The 22,933-nt window shown below is 54.1% G+C and overlaps 7 protein-coding genes across 7 annotated transcripts; 4 read left to right on the forward strand and 3 right to left on the reverse strand.

Moving 5' to 3' along the window:
- Positions 1-2,178: 2,178 nt before the first annotated feature.
- Positions 2,179-2,795, reverse strand: CCMA1212_005758 (uncharacterized protein; the record flags this gene model as incomplete). The annotated part of the gene is made up of 3 exons (XM_073703003.1): positions 2,179-2,422; positions 2,486-2,568; positions 2,631-2,795. The coding sequence occupies 3 exons, from the start codon at positions 2,793-2,795 to the stop codon at positions 2,179-2,181; spliced, it is 492 nt and encodes a 163-aa protein (XP_073558411.1).
- A 4,997-nt stretch (positions 2,796-7,792) lies between these two features.
- On the forward strand, positions 7,793-8,877 carry CCMA1212_005759 (Quinone oxidoreductase PIG3; the record flags this gene model as incomplete). The annotated part of the gene is made up of 2 exons (XM_073703004.1): positions 7,793-7,817; positions 7,892-8,877. 2 exons carry the CDS (start codon positions 7,793-7,795, stop codon positions 8,875-8,877), a joined length of 1,011 nt encoding a protein of 336 aa, XP_073558410.1.
- Positions 8,878-8,974: 97 nt separating this feature from the next.
- On the reverse strand, positions 8,975-10,092 carry CCMA1212_005760 (Protein AIM2; the record flags this gene model as incomplete). Its single annotated transcript, XM_073703005.1, has 4 exons — positions 8,975-9,069; positions 9,122-9,800; positions 9,869-9,918; positions 9,975-10,092. The coding sequence occupies 4 exons, from the start codon at positions 10,090-10,092 to the stop codon at positions 8,975-8,977; spliced, it is 942 nt and encodes a 313-aa protein (XP_073558189.1).
- A 795-nt stretch (positions 10,093-10,887) lies between these two features.
- CCMA1212_005761 (Replication factor A protein 1) lies at positions 10,888-12,921 on the forward strand (the record flags this gene model as incomplete). Its single annotated transcript, XM_073703006.1, has 4 exons — positions 10,888-10,965; positions 11,033-11,284; positions 11,340-12,761; positions 12,828-12,921. The coding sequence occupies exons 1-4, from the start codon at positions 10,928-10,930 to the stop codon at positions 12,919-12,921; spliced, it is 1,806 nt and encodes a 601-aa protein (XP_073558190.1). The 5' UTR covers positions 10,888-10,927.
- Positions 12,922-15,610: 2,689 nt separating this feature from the next.
- Positions 15,611-18,661, forward strand: CCMA1212_005762 (uncharacterized protein; the record flags this gene model as incomplete). Its single annotated transcript, XM_073703007.1, has 1 exon — positions 15,611-18,661. One exon carries the CDS (start codon positions 15,611-15,613, stop codon positions 18,659-18,661), a length of 3,051 nt encoding a protein of 1,016 aa, XP_073558187.1.
- Positions 18,662-19,831: 1,170 nt separating this feature from the next.
- CCMA1212_005763 (U1 small nuclear ribonucleoprotein C) lies at positions 19,832-20,892 on the reverse strand (the record flags this gene model as incomplete). Its single annotated transcript, XM_073703008.1, has 6 exons — positions 19,832-20,136; positions 20,202-20,267; positions 20,410-20,547; positions 20,618-20,719; positions 20,800-20,805; positions 20,883-20,892. The coding sequence occupies 6 exons, from the start codon at positions 20,890-20,892 to the stop codon at positions 19,832-19,834; spliced, it is 627 nt and encodes a 208-aa protein (XP_073558188.1).
- Positions 20,893-21,361: 469 nt separating this feature from the next.
- CCMA1212_005764 (Endoplasmic reticulum vesicle protein 25) lies at positions 21,362-22,198 on the forward strand (the record flags this gene model as incomplete). Its single annotated transcript, XM_073703009.1, has 3 exons — positions 21,362-21,588; positions 21,665-21,788; positions 21,876-22,198. Exons 1-3 carry the CDS (start codon positions 21,370-21,372, stop codon positions 22,196-22,198), a joined length of 666 nt encoding a protein of 221 aa, XP_073558193.1. The 5' UTR covers positions 21,362-21,369.
- Positions 22,199-22,933: the final 735 nt, after the last annotated feature.

Raw genomic sequence — 22,933 nt, forward strand, 5'->3', positions numbered from 1 at the left:
TAGCCTCGCTGAGCGTCCTGATTACTAAAGGTAGCGGAAGCGATCAAGATTCGAGTCATGCACGAAGCAAAGTGGAAGTCAAAGAAGTCAAAGAGCGGCCAGAAAAAGATGTGAGACGTCGAAGAGGCGCGCGCGGCAGATTCTTGGTCCTACGTAACAGGAGGGCTCGCGACACGGAAGCCACGGTGGAGCTCTGACCTCTTGCCGTGCTTTGGCGTCAAGGAGAGGAGAGGCAGGAGCCGGGGCCCCGGATTCGTCCCCGCTTTTCCTCGCGCTTTCCATGGCTTAGGCTGGGCTATCGATAGCGGATGGCTTGGATGGGCTGCAGACTTGGTCGGTAGAGCTCGGCAATGGCAGACCGCTATCGCCACTTGAAGCATCGTTGTAGCGACGTTTCTATTGGAATAAGATGCATTTGACAGGACAATTTGTAAAATAAACAGGTCAGTTATACAAAGGTAAAGTATAAAATATGCGGGGTAGCCGCTGGACCGAACGCTAGGAAGCAATACAAGGATGAGATAACCTAGGTACTGTTACACCACTGACGAGATGGAGATGGCATTGAAGTAACTGCAAGATGAACAGAGGTCTGGTATCTATGAAGTAACTGCAAGATGAACAGAGGTCTGGTATCTATGCTGCCTAAATAGAGTTGAAAACCTGATCAAAGATTCTCAAATGCCGACACCTTCGTTACATCTGAATAATGCTCGTTCAAGAGTTTCGTTGGCTTGTGTGACTCTGGTAGACATCTGCCTCTCCTCTACGATACCAACGCACCGTTTCATGGCATACATCAGTCATGAGGGTAGGCATCCCAGGCAGTAGCCAACTTCACCACCACGTGACTGCCATGCAATGGGGTCCCGACTCAAGAGAAAACTGGCTACCATAAGTTATTCACCACGTTCACTCCAAAGCCTGAATAAGCCACCTCCAGAACCAGCTGAGCCACAAGTAAAACAAGATAGACCAGATTGCGTGAACCTCGATTCCAGGACCGCTTGGCTTGACCAAGCCACACGACAAAGGAATGCCATTTTAAACAAAGAGAACCACTCTCTGCCCATTCTTCTCCCCCTAGCAGCATCGTACAAGCAGTAAGTAGCCAAGCAGCCAAGCAACCGTTCCATGCAAGACGTTAGGGTTGATACCATAGACGGCCTGAAGCCACATAGAAGAAGACATCTCGACATGGACATGACTAGAATACCGACAAAAACCGGTACGACGCAAAATCATCATACGCACTCTGTACACTTCAAAGTTATACGTACAGGTAGGTAAGTCGGATCACACGCGTGGAAAACGCGAGAACAAAAGACTTTATATCAATGCTACCGCAACCCAGCGCATCAAAGATTCCATGCTCTTGTTCAACCGCAACAAACTCACCAGTCACTCACTCATCAGTCACCAATCAAGGAGAGAAAGAAAAAAAAAAAAGATTGAAAGTAAATATGTGCTGGGCCAAAACTGCCCTCCCAGAAAATGTCTCTTCTTGCTTGCCAACTATCTGCGATAGCTAAGCTCGCCCGGCCAACATTTCGAATATTGACGAGAGGCCATAAACACGCCCAGCAGAAGTATATATATGCGTGTTGTATAAATAAAAAGAGGCCTTGCGCGATATGTAGGAAGCTCCGTCGCGACCAAGGAACGAAAAGTTGAGAATCTGACAAAGGAAATGATGGAATCGCGGTTTCTTTCTTTTTCTCGAGGCCGGAGGCGTTCTTTTTCTTTTAGAGATTTCGGTTGTCAAAATAGGGCGGAGGGACGCGAGGAGAGCTTCATGGCAAACCCAAAAATCCCTATTTGCTGGAAGAAAAATTGGCACATTATATTCCGGGCCCCGGGAAACGACCGCACACAAAGTGAGATGTGTAAGCGCATCTTCCCCTGCGGGCGATCAAAAAAGAAAAAAAAATCGAGTTCCCTTGAACACCGAGCTTGCATGTCCCGTTAACCCAAGAGAACCCATTCTCTATACATCCCAAAAATTGAATATTCGCTTCCCCCATCCCGTCGACGTAAACCAAAAATGAATAAATCCCAACACTGGTATTTCCCCCTTATATCAGAATCATGAACGGAGGCCGAACCCACGACTTCCAAGAATCGTTGAACCAAGAAATCGTAGACGGTAAATTGGCGAGGTGTCGAAATTTACGAGATTTACAGGACGAAGGCGGCCAGACCGACGATACCGGCCAGACCGGCACCGGAGAGGACGGCCTTGCTGGCACCGCCAGTGGGGACGGCGGGAGGAGCGGTAGGGACAACACCGCCAGTGCTGGCGGGAGGGTTGCCACCAGCGGGAGGAGCCTGGGTAGGGGTGCTGATGGTGGAGTTGGTGAAGGCAGGGGGAGCGCCACCACCGTTGCCAGAGGGAACAGCACCAGTAGGAGCAGCAGCACCGCTGTATCATGGGTTAGTTGACTGACTTTCTATGCTTCGAATCCGGTTGTGTCTGGGAGCTTACCAGGTGTAGCAGGCAACGCTGCTGGTGACGGTGACGGGGCGGGTGATGGTGCAGGGGCAGTCAGAGATGGTCAGGGTGGTGGGCTGGCGCTTCATGTTAGTCTCGCGCGTCTCCCTCGATTCTCGGGGAAGTCATTGGTAGGTACCTCAGTAACGGTGTAGGTCTTGGAGCCGTGGGTGATCTGCGTGGCGAAGGGGCAGTAGGTGGTGTAGACATCGACGACGTCGGTCACAACGGTGACGTTGCTGGGAGGGACGTAGACGGCAGAGACGCCAGCGGCGGCGAGAGCGACAGCGACGGTGAACTTCATTTTGTCGGATTAGGAATTAAACTCGAGGGAGAGCTTTTCGATTAGGATTATAGATGCGGAGGTGGTTAAAGAATGAAATTGACAAAAGTGTCAAGGTAAGTTTGCAGGTGCTTAGCGAGCGTGAGTGTGGTGAGGGAGGAAAAGGATCAAGACCCAGAAGGGCTGTGGAGGAGACGAGCTTTATAACCAAAGTCTGTGGGCACAGAGCGAGACAAGACCTGGTGGGGAAAAAAACAAAACAAGAAGAGGAAAAGCCAGGGGAAGCCGCCAGGGGTGTGGGCTCAAGGGAGAGACGCAACCTGGCAACCTGGCAGAGAGTGGGTGGGCCAGTGGATGATGGGGGGGGCAAAAGCAGCAGCCAAGATTGGGGCCCTTCTTCGGGGGCTCCAGCTGCAGACGCAAGACAAACAAGCACCAGCAGGACAAGAAGCAGCGCAAAAAGCCCAGGGGTCATGGATCATGGGCCTCGAGGGCGCCTGTGCGCGATGCAGGGGTGGACCGCGATGGGGCCACAAGATCCATGGCTGTCTAGGTCGATGCTCCTCCGTACGAGTATGGTAGCTCCAGGCGCCGGAAAAGCCACTCAATCAAAGGGACGCGTGGGTGGCGCCTTGCTGCCGTGTTTATTTTAATCTGTCGAATGAGGTGCTGCGACGGTGAGATTGCCAGTGACTTGATTGTGCGACAAGGTACATTGAGGCAAGCAGGCAAAAGCAAGGGATGGTGATGAGAGTGAATGCAAATGATGGTGAGTGAGCGTGGTGAGAGAGAGAGAGAGAGAGCGGGCGCTTGTGTTTGTGCCTGAAGCTGCAGGTTGCAGACCTGCAAGTCACTCACTCGTATCATGAGCCCACCCGGAAATCAACTTCTCCTCTTTGTTCCTTCTCCAGGCACAGGCGCAAGTAAGCTTCTACTGATCGACCCGACAGTTCCATATTCGGCCCCAAGTCTCTTGCTCTGCTGTGCCCCGTGCTCATGCTCTCGCGCTCTCCTGCTCCGTGTCTTAGGCCAGCCCGCAACAAGGCCCCAGACGGTCGATGGGATTGGCGATGATCCGGTTCGAAGCGGCCCCCTTATCTTCACAGCCTTGAACCTGTTATGCTACCACAGTAATACGCTCATCACGGCGACGAATCATGACTGGGCCAGGAAATGAACAGCTGCCAACTATTGCCATTAGCAGCTGGAGCGGTGGCTAGTCGCGCTGTCCTGCGATTTCCCCTGCCTTTGCCCCTGGCAGGCCATCCGATCAAGCATTCTTAGTGGCTCGGGGCCATGTTGGCGCTAATGCAGGAACCAAACGGCGGCCTGTCAGCTTTCAACCATCCCCTCGCCGCAGCCGGCCATTTTCGCATGACCAGCGATTGGGAAGCCATCGGCACGAAGGAACACTTCTCTGGGTCTCTGAACGGCAATCGTTGCTGCAAACGGATCTTGCCTTCCTGTGGTAGCTAGCGACTGATTGATCTCGAGCGACGGGGATGGGATCTGGCCTGACTTGCCACGACGAAACGGTAGAGGCCGACTTCCGTCAATTACCGCAGAGAGAAAAAGGAGGATTCATCCTCACATGCATGCATGCAGGGGTGCGTATCTCTCGCGTCCACGCTTGCCTTTGCCTGCTTGCCTATTCCAGCGGCATCAATCTCTCGCGCACCTATTATCTCTCACCAGTCACGGCTCCGAGAGACACAGTATGATAATACTCCCGCCGCCGATACGAACAGATCAGAATTACGGGGGACCTCGTCTGTGTGAGCGTTTACGAAGCACTAGGTATCTAGTCCAGTAAGAGGCATAAACCGGCACTCCGAAGCAGCGCGGCTTTGGCTTCCAAGAGGAAACAAGACGGATCACGTGCTGCGTCTGGGGCCCTACAACTAGAAGCGATGCACCGCTATTGGACGGGGAGCGAGGCCGGGCTCCGCTTCTTCTTGTGCTTCCATGAGGATTCACTGCTTGCGGTGCATGGCATGGCATGAGGACGCTGTTAATCTGCGACTCTGGCGGCTTTGCCACTGATTCGTGTTCCAGCATCCGTTTCTCGTTATCAGTACTTTCACCAGTTCAGCCTGCTGTGCCGGCACATCTCAGCAGCACCGCCGCCGCTGCCTCCAAACCATGCGGTGCTCCGTCGGTGAGCCAAAGAGCCCCCAAGAGCACTGGAGCCCACTCAAGCCACTGGACTCGAAGCCCTCCGAGCCCTAGCGAACCATGCATCACACTGAACGCGCTGGCCTTGGACCTCACAGGCCCAGTACCTTGAAGCCTGTCGCGCCGACGCCGAGTGACCCTCTGCTAATTTCCCGCCTACTCCACTCTGCTTCCAGGATGCTGGCCCCTCGTTTTTTCTTTCTTTCTTTTTGTGCTTTCCATGCTCCCTGTGCCGTCGTGTCTCGTCGCTTGCTTGCGGCAGCAAAATAGGGGAGAGACACGCAGAGAGACAAGCATGCATGTCTTGTGCGCCCAAGGCAGGGGTGGACCATCAAAGTCAGACAGACGGTTGCTGTGCTCCGTAATTCTGCGTCTTGTGATGGATGGGCTCAACTGTTGTTGTTTTTGAGTACGGAGATTGTCGCCCGCATGGTCTCACTCCGTCTCATGGACGGTCCAAAGTTGCCCGTTTTCCTGGGCTCTTTGGGCAACGATCGTCGATATTCCTTCCCCCCTGATCCCATCTCGATTGTGCTCAGCGATCCTGATCGCCCGCTCTTTGTTTTTTTTTCTCTCTGCTTTCTGCGGATGTTGTGATGTCTCGGACGGCTCCTGTGGGCCATGTCTGGGCTGGCCGATCGCCGGACACGTCAGCCTACCAACCCACGTACGATCACGACTGACTTTGAGTGAGGGCATCTTGAGTCCTGTTCTCGTCCTGCGCGGTATTGTACAGACTGTTTCGCACATGACTCATCCTTGTGCTGTTTCTACTCGTATAATTACAGATCAAACCATATACGAGCGTTCGTGTCTTTCGATACGAAGCCGTGATGGAGTCAATCATGCTCGTACAGTATAGTACGCATGGTCAATTTCGTACAATATCGCCACACACGTGCCTTACCTGGTTACTAGGTACTGTACAGTAGACGGATTCTTCATTCGAGCATGACTGAAAGCTTCGTACCTTTAGGCGAATGCATGGCTCCGACAAACGTTCGCAACCCGCGTACCGAGAACTGCTGGTCCCATCTCCCTCGTATGGAACATCTACTGTATGGAGTACCATCTCGGAGCAAAGACGCCACTAATGAAGGTGAAATGATATGTTGCCGTAATTACTCTTGCGATAGTGTTGGACCGGACCAGCTCAAGCCCGCCTCCCAAAAAAGCTTGACTGACGACCGTCAAAGCCAAGTCCTAGCAAATCCGCTCTCCGCCCTGTCTCGCAGCATCAACTGCCTGTATCACTCGAGCTTATTGATGGTACACGTATATGCACGGAGCGTGTAACCCTGCATTCTGTCTTGCTCGAATCCACTCACAGCGCGCCTTGTTGCATGTCCATGTAACATTTGTGTGTGTGTCTTATTAGACCAGGATTTTTTGCTTGACCGCAGTGTGTGAAGAAGGACATGAGGTTGCATCTGCCAATTTCCACCAGATTCACAGTGACAACCACATCTTTCCACCTCTGCCGCGATAGATAGAACCGCTTGTTTCGCAAGGATGGACTTTGTGTGTTCCGTGGGGGATTGAAATGAAGCTAGGAGCTTGGCTCCTCCGATAAGATGCTGGTGTCCCGGCGCCTATTACTATGTATGTAGCGAAGACGGCTCGAGCGGCTGTGCTTTGATAGCATGTTTAGCCATGATTCTAGGAAGATGGGGCCATTTGGAGGTAATTACGGAGTACTAGCAGCACTTCATTCAGGCTCAAGTTTTTTTTTATCGAGGCTACGGCAACGTCAAAATGTCCACTACAACCGAATACTCGACCAACTTCAATCTGTTCCATCTCAACCGGGCCGATGCGATTGTATGATATCCAAGGGACCGCAGCTGTCAACAACCAAAAGCCGCTCAAAGCAGCATGAATGACCGTCTTGCCTCTTCTCCAAGACAAAGTCTCACATGTCATGTTACCTCAGAGACAATACAAACTGCGTGTGATGGTTCATGTTTATCTCCTCGGACCAACATCCATTGGGGAGTGACGCAAAGTTGTTAGCTTCAGTGCTGATTTCTGACGATGACGGCCTGCATGTTTCGGTCCAATGTCTGATTACAATCGGTAGTCGGTTAACCATAGAAACTCGCTCGAACAGACGACTGTTGCATGTCGGCGATGTCGTCAAAAAACAAAAATCTTTAGCCGCCTCCCGCCCTTGATCAAAACAACAAACTCACTCGGGACGAACTTTTATTTACGGTGATGCCGAACTCGGTAACGGATGCCTCTTCATTCACCACCACTCCTCCTTCGAGAAGCAACGATATGCTTCCATAACTGCCATCACAGCAACAAGATTGGCGGCCAAAGCATTTGAGTGCTTATTCCGCCACCAGTATGAGCGCCTCACGTCTTACGCCTGCCAGCCACCTACGAAGTATACAGCACCTTGACGGTAACTAGAACTCCGTGCGGCAGTCGGAAAGTGAAGTTTGCCATCTCGTCTTGATCCTCAAAAGATGTTCTCAACTTCGCCGCGGAATGGCAACATGCCTCGGCATTCGGCAAAATTGTTCCCGCAAAAAACAGAGGAGAAGAAGGAGTGTCGGGATTTCTATTACTCCAACTCCTCCTCAGGGCATTACTAATGATGTGGAAATTGGTCGGGCTTTCTGAATGAATGAGTGCGTCGCCTCATGATTGATCATGAAAGTGGGTTTGTGACGCAAGAGTGTCCTCTTTAAAGATGCGAATCCCGTCAAGAAACATTCCGTGTCCGTGAAGCTGATTGATCGTGAACTACATAAATCTTACCGTAAAACAACCGTTACCGTGAATTCATCCTCCATCTCATCAACAAGGCAAAAAAAACCTCCAACAGCGTCAAAATGGCCACCACCATGCGCGCAGTCGGTACGCCTCTCACAACACCCTCTCAAAACCAACACGGAATACTTCATGCACAAGCACTAATCACTAAAACACAGACATCAAAGGCGGGAAAGGCGAACGAGACGCCCTCTTCATCAACCCCGAAACCCCCAAGCCAACCCCCGCCCCGGGCCAGGCCATCGTCAAGATCGCCGCCTTCGGCGTCAACCGCATGGACATCATCCAGCGCCGCGGCTTCTACCCCGTTCCCCCGCAGGCCCCCAAGACGCTCGGCGTCGAGTTCAGCGGCACCATCGAGTCCTTTGGCTCCGACGACGCCAGGAACGGCTTCCAGGTCGGCGACGAGGTCTTTGGGTTGGCCTACGGAGGGGCGTATGCCGAGTACGTCGCCGTGAGCACAAAGATGCTGCTGCATAAGCCAAAGGCCCTCTCGCACGAGCAGTGCGCTGCCATCCCCGAGGCGTGGATCACGGCGACGCAGGCGCTGCATCTGGTGCTGGGCTTTGCAAAGGGGAAGAGCATCCTCTGGCACGCCGGCGCCTCGGGCGTCTCCATTGCAGGCATCCAGCTGGCCAGGGCCGCCGGCGCGTCGGAGATCTATGCCACGGCTGGCAGCCAGGAGAAGGTCGACTTCATCACGGGCCAGCTCGGCGCCACCGCGGCCTTCAACTACAAGACGCAGGATTGGGTCAAGGAGATCAAGGACAAGACGGGCGGCAAGGGCGTCGATTACATTGTCGACTTCGTCGGCGGCGAGTACTTCATGAAGAACCTCCATGTGGCTGCCCAGGACGGAAGTCTGCTCCTCCTGGGCACTCTCAGCGGAGGAAGGGCTCCCGATGCAGATATCGGCTTGATTCTATACAAGCGCCTTCGCGTGTTGGGGAGCACTTTGCGGAGCCGCGATGAGGAGTATCAGGGGAAGCTGAGAGACCGATTGGAGACGTACCTTGACGATTTTGCGTCACAAAAGTTCAAAATCTACCTGGACTTGGTGCTGCCCTGGGACAAGATACAGGAGGCGCACGAGCACATGGAGAATGCAAAGAATTCGGGCAAGATCGTCTGTACCATTTCTTAAGCATGTCTTTTGCAAATAGGAGTAGCAATCAAAAGAAGTAATGAACACAACCCTCATCAACCTTGTCCGCCTCTGCCATGTTAGCGCGACATCGACATCAGTGTTCTTTCAACCATTTCAGCATCTGCTCATATGCCGTGACTTGGGCATCCATAATGGCCGACTCCTGGTATTGGCCCGTGACGGCAAATCCTGCTACTTATTAAGACAATGCCTTCATCGTGTCGTGGGGAGGTAGGCTTACCGTGCGGCACCCCGGGGTATACCTGCACCTCGTGCTCCAGATTGTCCCGCGTCATGATGTCTTCTCCAGCCTTTCGCACCTCATCCGTGAATAGGGCGTCATCCTCGACACAAACTAAACTCAATGGCGCTTGCAGGTCCTTGAAATCGTCCGGAGTCACCGATGCGGCATGTGCCAGCGCTCCAGCTTTGATATACGGCCCCTTGCTCACCATGCCCGACTCTTCATCAGCACCACTCTCATGGGAACCTCCTTTGGCCAAGAGGAGGACGTAGCGACCACCGACACAGTATCCCGCTGCGTAGATGCCACCGCCATATTTGATGGCGTCGGGATACTGTTCGTGTGCTGCCTCGATGACCTTGAGCAGTATTGGCATGATTTTCGTCTCCGTCACTCGCGCCAGCCACATATCGATCATGAAGGACTTTGCCACCTCGACAGCCTTCAGCTTGATTTGCTCAAGCAGAGACGTCGAGTGGTCCGCGAAATAGGCCTCCTTCCCTCCGGGAGCTGTTTCGCCGCCAAACATGTCCGGCATGAGAACAAGGAAGCCTTCGGAGGCAAACATGTCGGCTTGGATCTGGTTATTGGTGGACTTGATGCCTGTTCCACCGGTGAGGAGAAGGAGAAGCCGGGACGGTGTATGGGGGTAGTCGGCTGGCTTGGAGATGTACACCTGAGAAATCATCGGGACATTAGATGTGTGTGCGTCTACGGGAAGCTTCCATCCCGGCTTGGACATACGTCGATGTCGTTTAGCTTGATGATCTCGCCGGTTGATCCCTGGCCGGCAGCTGTGCTTTGTCAGTGACGGTGTTTGCAGAGGCGGATGCGGATGCGGTCGCATTACGAGTCGGCCTGTCAGTCACGCAGTGCTCATGCTGGCCCATCGGTGAGGTTTCATCTACTGGGGCGTCTTCTTGCGCATCGCTTTCCGGCGCCCTGGTCGCAATCGGAAGCTCCGTCATTGCTACTGGGTGGGGGGCTTGAATATGATGTTGATTGCAGAAATAGGCGAAAGTTGCGAAGAACAACAGTTCGATGAGCAACGGGAAGTTAAGGTACAAGAAGAGACGGAGGTGATGATACGGGACAGCTGACGTGTAACTTGTTCTGAGAGTTCAGACGCTAGGTTCAACGTCATGCGGTCGTGAGTGAGAAAATGCGGGAGGGAACGGCCATCCGTTACTGTAATCAGAAAAGGTACCTGGGCGCTGGCGGAACTGGAAAGTATCCCGTCTTTGAGACTGACAAGGGCAAGCAGCGTTTGGATTGTTGCTGTCTGCACAGAACTTGATGTTGGTCAAGGTATCTTCCTGAGCATTGCATTTCTAGTTGTTGAAATCATTTGTTTTCAAAGCCATCTTGGGCACCACGTTCACCGATATTGGTGACAATTCACGACCTGTTCTTGAATGGTCGTTGTTGTCTAGTCGAGAACTGTATAAACTATGCTTATATACCCATACGCGCAATATAGTAATGCAAAGCCGGAGAACATCACGTTTACAAACAAATCATATGTTGACCTTGTTCATCAACTTCAATTGCTCTCGTCGTGCTGTTGAGAGACTGTCGACCAGCGTCGGTACATCTTCCAGCAATGACCCCGCTGACCCCGCCGTCACGTGACGGCTTGTCGCCTCTCAACGCGTAAAGCGAAACGCGTCGCGGGTTTGTCAGGACTTGCGCCTGGTGCCTATTAGATAGTGCACGAAACTCGCCGCTGTGTGCCAGTGCCATACAAACCAAGTCTTGTCAAGTTCACCTCGGCAGACGAAAGGCATCACCACATCAGCCAAAATGGACGCCGAATCAGCACTCTCACGAGGCTGCATTGCGTGAGTCGACTACCAAAGCCATGCTCCATGCTTGCTGTGTTGAACCTCCACTGATTCAAGTGTGCAGGGCCATCTTCAATGACCCCGATCAGGCCGCAAAGCAATTCCCCGTGCCCGTGATGCAGTGCCTGCAGATCAAGCAGATGGCGCCGTCAGGACAAGGCGGCGACAGGTATCGGCTGGTCATGAGCGACGGAGTCAACTATGTCCAGACCATGCTCGCTACCCAGGCCAACCATGTCATTCACGACAACAAGCTCGAGAGGGGCTCCCTGACCCGAGTCAAGCAGTACACGCCCAACAACCTGAAGGGAAAGAAGTAAGAAGAGACCAAGGCGCTACGTCTGGCAGAATCCGGCTGACACAATGGACAGCATCCTCGTCATCCTCGACCTCGAAGTCATCGAGTCCCTCGGCGTGCACGAGAAGATTGGTGACCCAGTGGTCCTCGAACCCAGAGCGGCCGAGACGACAATTGCCGGAAACGACTTTTACGGAGCGAAAAAGGAGGAGGCGGATGTCAAGCCACAGATGCAGCAGCTTCAGTCCATGCCGTCAAGGGCGGCCACGCACTCTGGTGCCAACATATACCCCATCGAGGCCCTGTCGCCCTTCTCCAGCAAATGGACGATCAAGGCACGCGTGACGTTCAAGTCCGACATCAAGACATGGCACAAGCCGACCGGAGAAGGAAAGCTTTTCAGCGTCAACCTCCTGGACGAAAGTGGCGAGATCAAGGCCACGGGCTTCAACGATCAGTGCGACGCCTTTTATGACATCCTTCAAGAAGGGTCGGTCTACTACATCTCTAGCCCCTGCAGGGTATCTCTCGCCAAGAAGCAGTTCAGCAACCTGCCCAACGATTACGAGCTTGCATTCGAGCGGGAGACGGTCATCGAAAAGGCAGAGGACCAGACCAACGTGCCCCAGCTTAGGTTCAACTTCTGCACCATTCAGGAACTGCAGAGCGTGGAAAAGGACAGCACCGTCGATGTGATTGGTGTGCTGAAGGAGGTCGCAGAAGTCTCCGAGATCACATCAAAGAAGGATGGCCGACCCTTCCAGAAGCGCGAACTGACTCTGGTGGACGACACCGGCTACTCGGTCCGCGTCACAATCTGGGGCAAGACGGCAAGCTCATTCGACGCCAACCCTGAGTCCGTGGTGGCATTCAAGGGCACAAAGGTATCGGACTTTGGCGGCAAGAGCTTGAGTCTGCTGTCGTCGGGAACCATGACTGTCGATCCCGACATCCCCGATGCCTACCGCCTCAAGGGCTGGTATGATTCAGTTGGCCGAACGGACACCTTTGCCACCCATCAGAACCTGGCCGGCGTGGCTGGCGCAACTGGCCGAAAGGAGGAGATCAAGACCATCGCTCAGGTCAAGGACGAGAACCTCGGCGTGGACGACCAGGCGTACTACACGATCAAAGCCACCATTGTCTTTGTCAAGCAGGACAGCTTTTGCTATCCTGCTTGCTCGAACCAAGGATGCAACAAAAAGGTGACGGCGATGCCGGATGGTACATGGCAGTGCGAGAAGTGCAGCGTATCACACGACAAGCCAGATTACCGCTACATCATGCAGCTCAACGTGGCAGATCACACAAGCCATCAGTGGCTGAGCTGCTTCGACGACACCGGCAGGATAATAGTGGGCATGTCTGCCAACGAGCTCATGGAGCTCAAGGAAAACGACGATGCCAAGTTCATGGCCGCCTTTGAGGCAGTCAACTGCAAGAAGCTGATGTTCAGATGCAGAGCCAAGATGGATAATTTTGGTGATACTCAGAGGTACGACCATGGCTCTCAGAGAGAAACTACTTCAAGCTGGGTGGCAGCGACTGACAAAGTGTTTAGGGTGCGATATCAAGTCATGAGTGCTTCATTGATAGACTACAAGTCAGAGGGCCACAAACTGGTGGAGTTGATTAAGCAGTTCAACATGAACTGAGTCGACTCGATTATGGCTATGAATGGGTTGATGACTGGGCGAGAGGTTCAATGACCAATATGGCGGATTTGATGAAAGAAATAACCATTGTAACTAGTAGGGAGCTGTCTCGTGAAGCAGCTGGGGATATAGGAAGGGCAAATTCAACGAGCTGTTACTGCATGTCTCTATACGAGTGCAACTCTACACGTGATAAGTGACGAGCGAGCTGCATGAGATGCCAAGATTCGTCGACAGTCTGCTCCGTGACCAATCGAACACGCAGGCCGGGGACAGATGGGTGTCCAACACTGTGCCTTGTGCGCCGTCTGGCCGTCTTGTGTCTGCTGGAGGGATGCTGTCTCGCACTTTGGTGGTGCAGTTGCTTGTCAAAAGCGGCAGCCTGCATCCAGTGTCGCCCCCTTTGCGGTCCGAGAAAGGAAGCTGGGGGGATGATAAGGACGCAAGGGAGACGGTTGCGTGAGGAGGATGGATGAAGCAGTTCCAGTTCGTACGGAGTACTTTGCGTCTGCTTGGGTGTAGGTGGTGCTGTGGGTGTGAGCGATGGGGGAGATGCTGTTGTGAGGTTAGGGCGGCGTGGCGCCCAGCCACCAGGTCTGACGGTTCCTGGTTCTGGGGTATTGATGAGATCCGGGTTTCTGAGAAGATGGACGGCAATAAGTGGTTCGATGGATTTCGAGAGGTGACTCCATCGCAATACGAAACTGCCAAGCACAGGTAGGAAGTGTGAAAGGAATCGCTTGACATCACAACCCTCCCGAACCAGACAAAAGAGGGGAAAGATGGGGGTGGAAGGCGCCTCAGCAGCAGGTATCGAGATAATAAAAGTCACCGTGACGGAGCTCGTCCCCTCTTATTAGCCCTTTTGCCGTTGGGTGTGGCAGCTGTGTGCTAGGCTCGCGCCGTCGCGAAAGAGGCTTGGTGGTGGGCTGTTGAAAATGCCTCTTTTGTCTTTTGATGGATTCACATGACGGCTGGGATCTCTATAGATGTCTCTCTTGTTGGGAAAGTCACGATAGATGATAGTAGGGCAGATGAAAGAACACATGATGCTTGACTTTTCCATGGCCGTTTTGCTTGTGTAGGGACGGAGCAGCGGTATGAAACGTTGCCTGGTGGTGTTGACGGGATGGTGTCGCAGTGGTCCAACAGACAGCTGAGCCGGTGGAGGCGCTGCTGCATCTGCACTGTTTTGCATAGACCCGCGGCATGAAGAATCTGAGCTGAAGAGTCCTAGCCAGGCTTATGCTGCAGCTGTGTGTGTTTCAGAGAGTCTGGTGGCAGCGAATAGACATCTCAGGCAAGGTTCAGCAGTTCGATACCTCTACTTGTACCCTTACTGTCAGGTCGTCTCAAGCTGTCAACTGAATCAATTACAGGCACAAGGTCCGCTAAGCCGTGGCGTTCAACGGCGCCATCGCTTCCCGCCAGAGACGGGCCCCGATGTCTGATTTGACGGCTGCAGTCCCGGCTAATCCAGCTTGCATGCAAACAGGTCGCAAAGGGGAAAAGCGACGATGATGTTCTTCTGTTAGGTAGGTATGTATGTATGTACTGACGGCATCTCCAAAATCTGCAAGCCTCCTGTATTACCGGGTATCAGGTAATGCCACTGTATCCCGAGGACTGCGGGTGGTGGCACTCGATATAGCATCGCCCCGCCTCCTCGTCAGACCCGCGCAGTTTCAATTCCTGCCTCCTACATCGACATCGCTGCCGTCGCCGTCAAATCCAGCTCCCCCGTTCCAGCTGGTTCCGATCGTGCTGCTAAAGTTACCGCGGCCAGGCCAAACCGTTTCTCTCTGGCTTCCTCACCATCGTCTTTGCTTCCTCTCCCGGCCCGTGACGAATCGCATCCGCCATGTGCCAGCGGTCCGTCGTCACCGTGCCACCCCCTGCATCGTGAACCTTGCGAATCGACCAAAATCGAGCTCTTGGGATCTGCACCAAGGTTGGCGGCCACGGGGGGGCCCAGGTTGCTGCCACTGTCACTCACTGCCAGGCCTCTCACCAACCACCTGGTCGCTTTTTTCTGCTTTCCTTCCTTTTCCTTTCTTTCCAAGTTTTTCTGCCTTGCGCCTTTCATTCGTCCTCACGCTTCGCTCTTTGTTCGCTGGGCACCGTGATTCCCTTCCTTTTGGCTTCTTGCTCGCTCTTCCGCCGCTGCGTCCAATCACCAACTCGACAGCGTCTCACCCGTCGCCTCAGCACTGCGCCCGGCCCTTTGGTGGCCAGCTGTACGGCACGGGTTTCATCCAGTTGCTTTGACTCGTCTCTCGTTCTCCCGTTTCTTGGGGGTGCAGACGACCCGTTGACGCAGACTTAGCCCAGGTCCTTCAGCTTCTCACCTGCGTCTGCTCGCCTTCTCGCCTCAGATTGGCCGTCGAGATCCTGGGGACCCAGCAGCACCTCTCGCTCGCCTCGCAAATCACCATCGCTGGCCGGCCACTCACGAGCGCGCCGCAGTCTGATCTCGATTAGCTGGCTGCTCACCAACTGCGGCGCCCTGTCCAGTCCAGTCCAGCGCAATCTACTTGTCCATCATCATGCAAAGAGGCCCCTGCCTCAACCACGCCGCCGCCACGTAGTCCGTGAAATCTACTACTAGTGGCAGCCTGTGCTTCCTCTCTGCCAGCTCGAAGCCTGCTCGCAAGCCTGTGTTACCGACAACAAGTTTGAACCCTGAACGATGGCGGCGCCTCAGATGAATGGCGGCTCTGTGCCCGAGGCTGCGGCTCCGCGCCAGTTCAAGAAGCACCGGGTCCTGCCGCGGCCGCTCAACGACCAGGCGCACGATGGCCACAGGCGCAATCCCAACCTGACCAGCGGAGCGCCGGTGCCCAGAAGCTCGACGCCTCACCCCATCTTCAGCCCGCAGCCCTTGAAGCACCAGCTCAGGAGGATAGGCACCGGGCCTGACCTGCCTCCAACGCCTCCCGCGCAGTCCAACGCCTCCTCCAGCGGCCACTCTGCCGCCGCCCCGAGCCCGACGAGCACCGAAGACAGCGTCAGGCTGCCGAGCGTCGTCGCGAACCGACCGCCAGCCACCCCCCCTGACCAGCGCAGCCCCCCGACGCCAGATGTCACCCCGCCGCACTCCTCAAGCCACGCCAAGGTTCCGCGTCCGAGCATAAAGGGCCGCAATACTTCGGGGAGCACCATGGGCCCGTCGTCGAGGGCCGAATCCTTCATCACCGCCCGCGAGGAAGTGACGTCTTCGGAGGACGAGGCCGGGAGGGCTGCCGGATGGCGTCGCAGGGATTCCGTAACTTCGCAAACAACCGTCACCATACCTGCCAGCACCGCTGCTCTTGATGACGACGCGGCACGCATATCGACTCCTTCAGACAGGACGCCAACGAATCATGGGGGACGGGGAGAAGGCGATGGCACACCAAAGGCAAAGGCCAAAGCTGCTGATTCTGTCGGCAGACAAGGCACAACTTTCGGAGATGGACATTCGGGGGATGCCCGCCTGTCGAGTGTAATAATGTCACAGCAGAACCAGTACCAACGACGACCACCAAGAGTGTCACGGCCGGTTTTGCACCACGACGCTGTCATTCAAGACAAGGTGTCTGCTGCGCCTACGGACGCCACAAAGGCCGTGCGCAACATGCGACTTGACGAAGCCGCACCTGTGATTCCGTCATCAAAGAACCCTGATGATCAAAAGGCTGCCAAGTTGGCTCATCCGCAGGTCGAGGCCACGGCCAAACGGGACCGCCCGTTGAGCACATCCAGCCAAGCAACATCAATCGTCGAGGTCGTTCTGGTAGATGGGCCGCCCAAGAGAGAAAGAAAACTGCGCCACATGCGAAAGTTGAGTACGCTGAGAACTGCTGCTGAGAACAGAGGGGAGGCCAGCCTGATCGCCCGTTCCGAGGATGTGCAAGAAGAGGCTCCAAAGGTCCCCACGGTCCCGCAGAGTCCAAAACTGGATCCATATGATCGCGAAAGCCATGTCTCAACAGTGACGCACTCGACGAACCCTCCACCCATCTCTAGCAGGACCGCGAGACGGGAGATTTGGAAGAGCGGCGCCATCCCGGTGGTTATCGTACCTGATCGGCGATCTTCGAGAGGTCCCAAGAGCAGGGAGCCGTCCCTTCGATCCACATCCAGCAAGCATTCAGACAAGTCCAAAAGCATCAAGTCTGTCTCTGCTCGCTCTCCCTCGTCATCTGCCAACTCAAACTCTGGGCCTGTCTTTGAACGCCCTGCTCGCCGGAGTCGGGCGTACTCCGAGTCGGATGGTTCTGTGCGGACGATGGACTTTCCTCCCACCATTCCGCAGCGGTCTTCGTCGCTGTCTGCCCCAACGAGCCGCAACATTTCCAGGGCTGGCTCAGTGACTGGTGTCTCGGTCACCGCCAGCAGTGTCAAGGTGCACGTCGCCGAGGTCGAGGAGCAGACCATCTCTCGCTTCAGCCAGGAGGTGCACATCATTTCCCCTAGCACGCCGTCGCTACCCGCCGCATCCCCAGAGATGAACGGCCTGGAAAGGGAGGAAACAGTGAACACCCTTGCAGTTGACCAGCACGATGAGGTGCTCTCGGTCAAGAAGATTCCACTGCGGAACACACCCTTCTCAGTGGCGTCCATGGACACGTGTGCAACGGCGCCTGAGCTGTCGGAGGCTCTCGCTATCCACATGTTTCCTCACCAAAACTCATCGGTCGTCATGGTGGACCATTCGGCTCGACCATCAGAGGCAGCGCAGGCCAAGCACGTATCCAGCTCCTCGAACCCGACGATGGCCCATCTGTACGGGCAGAAGCCTGCGACTCCTCTCCAGAGGAGATTCTCCTCGCCTGCGGTCGATTCACCCCTGCGCAACCCGCGGGCCCCACCTCAACCGCCATCGCACCCTCCAGCGATCAACTTCATTCCCGCCACGCCTTCGGGCATGACTCCTGCGGCCGAACGAGCCATCCTCCAAGGCAACTACTTTGAGTCGTTGAACGAGAAGCCTCCTCGACGGGCTTCCATCGTCAGAAGAGCCTTCAGCCGACGCCATTCTATCGACTACGTGCCGACTTCGCGGGGGTCGGGCTTCCTGGCCAGGGCTTTTTCTCTCTCGCGGAGAAATCGCGATGATAGCGACATCTCCCTCTACAGGGACAACGATAAACCGACCGAGGAGGATAAGCTGCATCCGTTCTGGCGCCCACAGTGGATCAGCGATGAGGATTCGGAGCCCTGGGACGATGATGAGGAACGAAGCGACGACGACGATGAGGACGATGCAGTCTTTCGATACCCTCCCGTGGACAACCGTCCTCGGAGGCACACCAGGAGCTTCAGTCAAAAAGTGAAGCAGACCCTTTCACTTTTGCCATCTCAAGAGTATCATGTCGACGACGTGCACGGACCCCAGCGCCGGACGATTCGACGGACATCGAGTGGCAATCTGCGGATTGTCCGTCGCAAGGTCAGCTCCGAGTCAATGAGGCGAAGGCAGAGCCCGGGATGGCATGTGAATGAAGAACCTCGCAAAGGTTTCTGGCGGCGACGAAGCGTCAGCCGAGGCGGTATCGGCACGCGGCGATTCTCCATTGGAAGCAAGTTGGGAGAAATCCAGAATATTCCCCAAATGATTAGCGAGCGACGACGCGAGAAACGGTCACAGCGACTCCGACAGATGATTAGCGCCCCGAAGGAGGTTCGAGACAATGTTGGTGAAGTCATCATTCGTGGCAACGGCGTGGTTCAAACAGATACAGCTCGACGATTTTGAAGCAAGTGGTAGAGAGCTTTGCGCTGTCTGCTGGCGTCTCGTTTTTTTTTTTTCTTTTCTTTTTTCTTCCTTTTTCACAAGTCTTTCTCACGCAAGCAATGACGACCGCGAAGAACGAACGATTTCCAAAGACGAATGATTTCTGAAAACGAACGATTTTGAAGACGACATGATGGGACACATGGGTAGATGACCAACGATTTGCGTTACGATAATTCTGCAACGACTGACGATTTTGACGAATTTGCCTTGGAGGATGGAATGCCACAGCTCGTGCTTGTGGCTCTGTCCCCTACTTCTTTTCCGACACAGGAAAAGTTGGATCAAAAGGCTATATGGAATGCTTTCAGTTTTCAACGTCTCGATTTAATATATGCTCTCATCAGGATCTTTTCTTTTGATACAAGAGCCACGCTTCTTGAGTTACCTTTGTTTCTGTTTTCATTCCTCTTCATTCTCCATTTTCACGTTGGTTGTTTGTTCTCTTTTTCTTTTTACTTTCATGTTGCTGGCCAATATTGGACCTTGCACGAAGAATACGGAAATTTCTCAAAGAACGGGGAGGCTAGATTTGATTGATTTTTGACGTCGTTTCTTTTTTTTTTTTTTTCTGCGACGCATGAATGATCTGGAAATGAATGGAATGTGTGTTTTTTTTTTCTTTTTTTTTTTTTTTTTTTTTTTTTTTTTTTTTTTTTTTTTTTTTTTTTTTTACTCTTGCTTTTTGCCGTTTTCCCGTTTTGCGTTTCTTTTCGTGTCAGTGTCGATGCTGGATGTACTATAGAAGATGTAGGTCAAGGAGAGAGGCAGGAATTTGAGATCCTATGATGTCGTTTTCAATTGCTGGCAATGAAATGGTCGTCGTCTGCATGAGTCACATTTTGGAAGTGAAGGGGGGGCAAACGAGCCCTGGGAAAGGAGACGAGACAATGTGTTTTTTATGCAAAAGCGAGCTTTTTGACTGATTCAATGCAAAGGCTTTTTCAAACTATAGCTATGCGTCCCATCCTCCTTCTACTGAAACAGGTTTATATGCTCTCAACTGATTAGAAACAAAAGAACAAACGCCTCAATGCGCCAATGAATACCCTCATTCCTGGATACACACACAAACGTCCTGCAAAACAAGAGAAACCCCCCAAAAAACAAACAAATCACACCCCAAATCCATCACCGCCTATCCTGTCCAGGCGCAGGAGGCGGTCCCCCAGCCGGAAACCCAGGCGGCGGAAACGAGTGCTGCCCCGGCGGAGGCACGGGCATACCAGGCATACCGGGGAAGCTCGGCGGCGGGAGACCAGCGGCAGCAGGACCGGCAGCGGGGGCGCCGGGGGCTCCTGGGGGAGGGAAGGGGGGCAGGCCGGCGGGCGGAGGGAAGGGCAGGCCGTTGGGGGGCATCGGGGGCATTCCGTTGGGGCCGGGGGGGAAGGGGGGCATGCCGGGCATGCCAGGGATGCCGCGGCCGCCGGGAGGCGCTGTGTGCGGCAGAGGTTAGCAAGATTGTCAGGGGAGGGGAGGAGGTGGTGGTTGGCGGACGTACGTGGGAGGCCGGCAGGGAATTGTCCGGGAGGAGCGCCGGGCATGCCTGGGAATGGCGGAGGGATGCCTAGGAAGCAACAAAGTCAGCCTCTTCTTCTCTTTCCTTCTGTTCTTTTGCTCATCTATTGCCAAGTATGCCAGGCAAAGAAAAGGCCATGGCCGTAGCGTAGTTCGGGGGGGAGGGCGTGATGTAGCGAGTGATCGCATACCTCCGGGGAAGCCAAACGCAGGAAAGCCCTGGCCGGGCTGGTTCTGGAGAAGCATCGGGTTCGCGTGGGCCTGGCCCTCGGCGGCGTACGAAGAAGTGATGGAGTCAATAACCGACTGCGCCTTTTCGTGTCCGACCTCTATAAATTACTGTCAGTGGCGAAGAAGGAGAGAGAGAGAGAGAGAGAGAGTTGAGGGCAGGAGACTCACGCTGGTAGTAGTCTACCACGTTGCGCAGGTGGTTTCGGCCGCTGTTGTGCGCCTTGCGCACGGACATGGAGTCGTGCGTGAGGTAGACATCGCAGTAGTCGCCTTGATGATGGGGGAGGTTAGATGGGGGTTCAGATGTTGTTGAAGGTGAGCGCGTCGCGGCGATGGGGTGGCGGACGTACAGAAGACTGTTGTTGCGATGGGTTAGCTTTTGCGTCGATTGAGTAGGAGACAGCTTTCAAGGTGGAACGGGAGAGAAACATACATTTGGGCATCGTGGCTGGAAGTTGATTATCGCTGCAAACAGGCTGCTTTAGGGAATGCGACAAAATCAAAGCAGTTGGCGATGAGGAATGAATGAATGAATGAAAGGCAAAAGATTCCAAGGCTGAACCCCCGTCCTTGTCCACAGGCCGACAAGGCTGCCCCACACGTGACGCCGAGCTTATCGACCAGCTCTCTGATTGGTCAAACGCCTCCCGTCTTATCGATTTCCTCAGCCACAGAAGCCCCACACTTCCAACGCGACACCTGTTGTCTTTCTGCGGCTGGTGCGAACTGAAGGGGACAAACCGAGAGCGTAAAGCCAGGGTGGTTCTTCGACGGATGAAGCTTGAATCGCAACTTCGACATTGACCAAAAGCTCAGACCAATTCAGCCGCCCGAGACGAGCCCTCATATCCAACAAGACACGAACATTACAAACCGGATACCCAGCAGACAACAAAAGCAGAAAAAAAAAAGGGGGCCCAATGGCGCAAACGGCCTTTTCGCCCATGCAGTGGCTCTGCGGCCTCCTGCTCCTCGCCAGCGCCGCCAGCGCCCTCAAGTTCGACCTCGTCGCGCACACGGGCGGCGAGAGCCTCAAGAAGGAGCGGTGCATCCGCAACTTTGTGGGCAGCGACACGCTCGTCGTGGTGACGTCGACTGTGGACGGGTACAAGGGCGACGGCATGGTGGTCAACATTCATGTATGTTTCGAACGCGAAGGAGGAGCTGAGCTTGTTGGGAGAAAGGGAAGCTGACTTGGAGAATTGATTGATACAGGTTCGTGATGCTATTGGAAACGAATATGGTCGCGCAAAGGATGTTGCTGGCGAGTCGAGGATTGTGTTTACTTCGCATGCGGACGCTGCTTTTGACGTGTGCTTTGAGAACCTCATGGTCGGCCGTACGTCTCCAAATCCCCCCCCCTTAATCCCCAAACAACAACCCCCAAGCCCCTCCATAGAACTAACAGTATCATTTCAAACGACAGCCAACAAACCCGCCATCAACATCCGCACAGTCGAGCTCGACATCGACATTGGCGCCGACGCAAAGGACTGGTCCGCCATCCAGGCCACCGAGAAGCTCAAGCCCGTCGAGGCCGAGCTGCGCCGCATCGAGGAGCTCACCGCCGAGGTCGTCCACGAGATGGAGTACCTGCGCCAGCGCGAGCAGAAGCTGCGCGACACAAACGAGAGCACCAACAACCGCGTCAAGTGGTTCGGCGTCGGCACCACCTGGTTGTTGGTCATTCTGTGGGCGTGGCAGATTATGTACCTGAGGGCGTATTTTAGGTCGAAGCACTTGATCTAATTCATTCGAAAGGTTGAGAGGGGATTTCCGGTTGGGGTGGGCTTTTTTTTTTTTGGTTTGCAATGGAGAAAAAAGGGGGCGAGAAAGATGATGGGGAAGAATAAAGAAAGAAGAGCGTTTCTTTGATGTGGGCGAGCATTGGAGCGTTATCATCACCTTTTTGCGTAGGTTGGTATCCGGATAAAGGAGGAGAGGCAGGAGGCGGTTATGCCGGCGTTTGTTATATCATGATGCATGATCCATCGGAATGAGGAGGATGCACAGAAAAGAAGGGGAGGAAAGTGGGAGAGAAACCTTTTAAACCTCAAAACAAGAAAATTATTACGCATTGACACACATTCTCCCCATCATGCTGCTGGACCTACGTCCCCAACAGGGACTATTCCTCCTAGAGCTCTCCTGAAGAACGGCAATAACACGACCCTAGGTGCCTAAACATATCACGCCAAAAGTTTTATAGTAAGACTGAAAGAAGGAGTATGAGGGTCAAATCAGGGTCACTGCCATTTCTCATTTCGAAAGAAGGAGAAGAAAGGGGTAGGTACAACGTCAACGCTTCAACTACCCTCCGCACTTCTTCAACCATATCTCCTCACTTCTCCTCACCACGCACCTAGCAGCTCTTTCATCCCTTGATTTTCCCCAATACAGTGGGTATATAAAGTCCACCACCACCCCCCAATCGTCCACCTGCCAGCCACCCCGCCAAAAAAACGACCACCAGTCTAGAAAAGA

This window comes from Trichoderma ghanense, assembly GCF_004382785.1.
Source record: "Trichoderma ghanense strain CCMA-1212 chromosome Unknown scaffold_6, whole genome shotgun sequence".
Taxonomy (NCBI): Eukaryota; Fungi; Ascomycota; class Sordariomycetes; order Hypocreales; family Hypocreaceae; genus Trichoderma; species Trichoderma ghanense.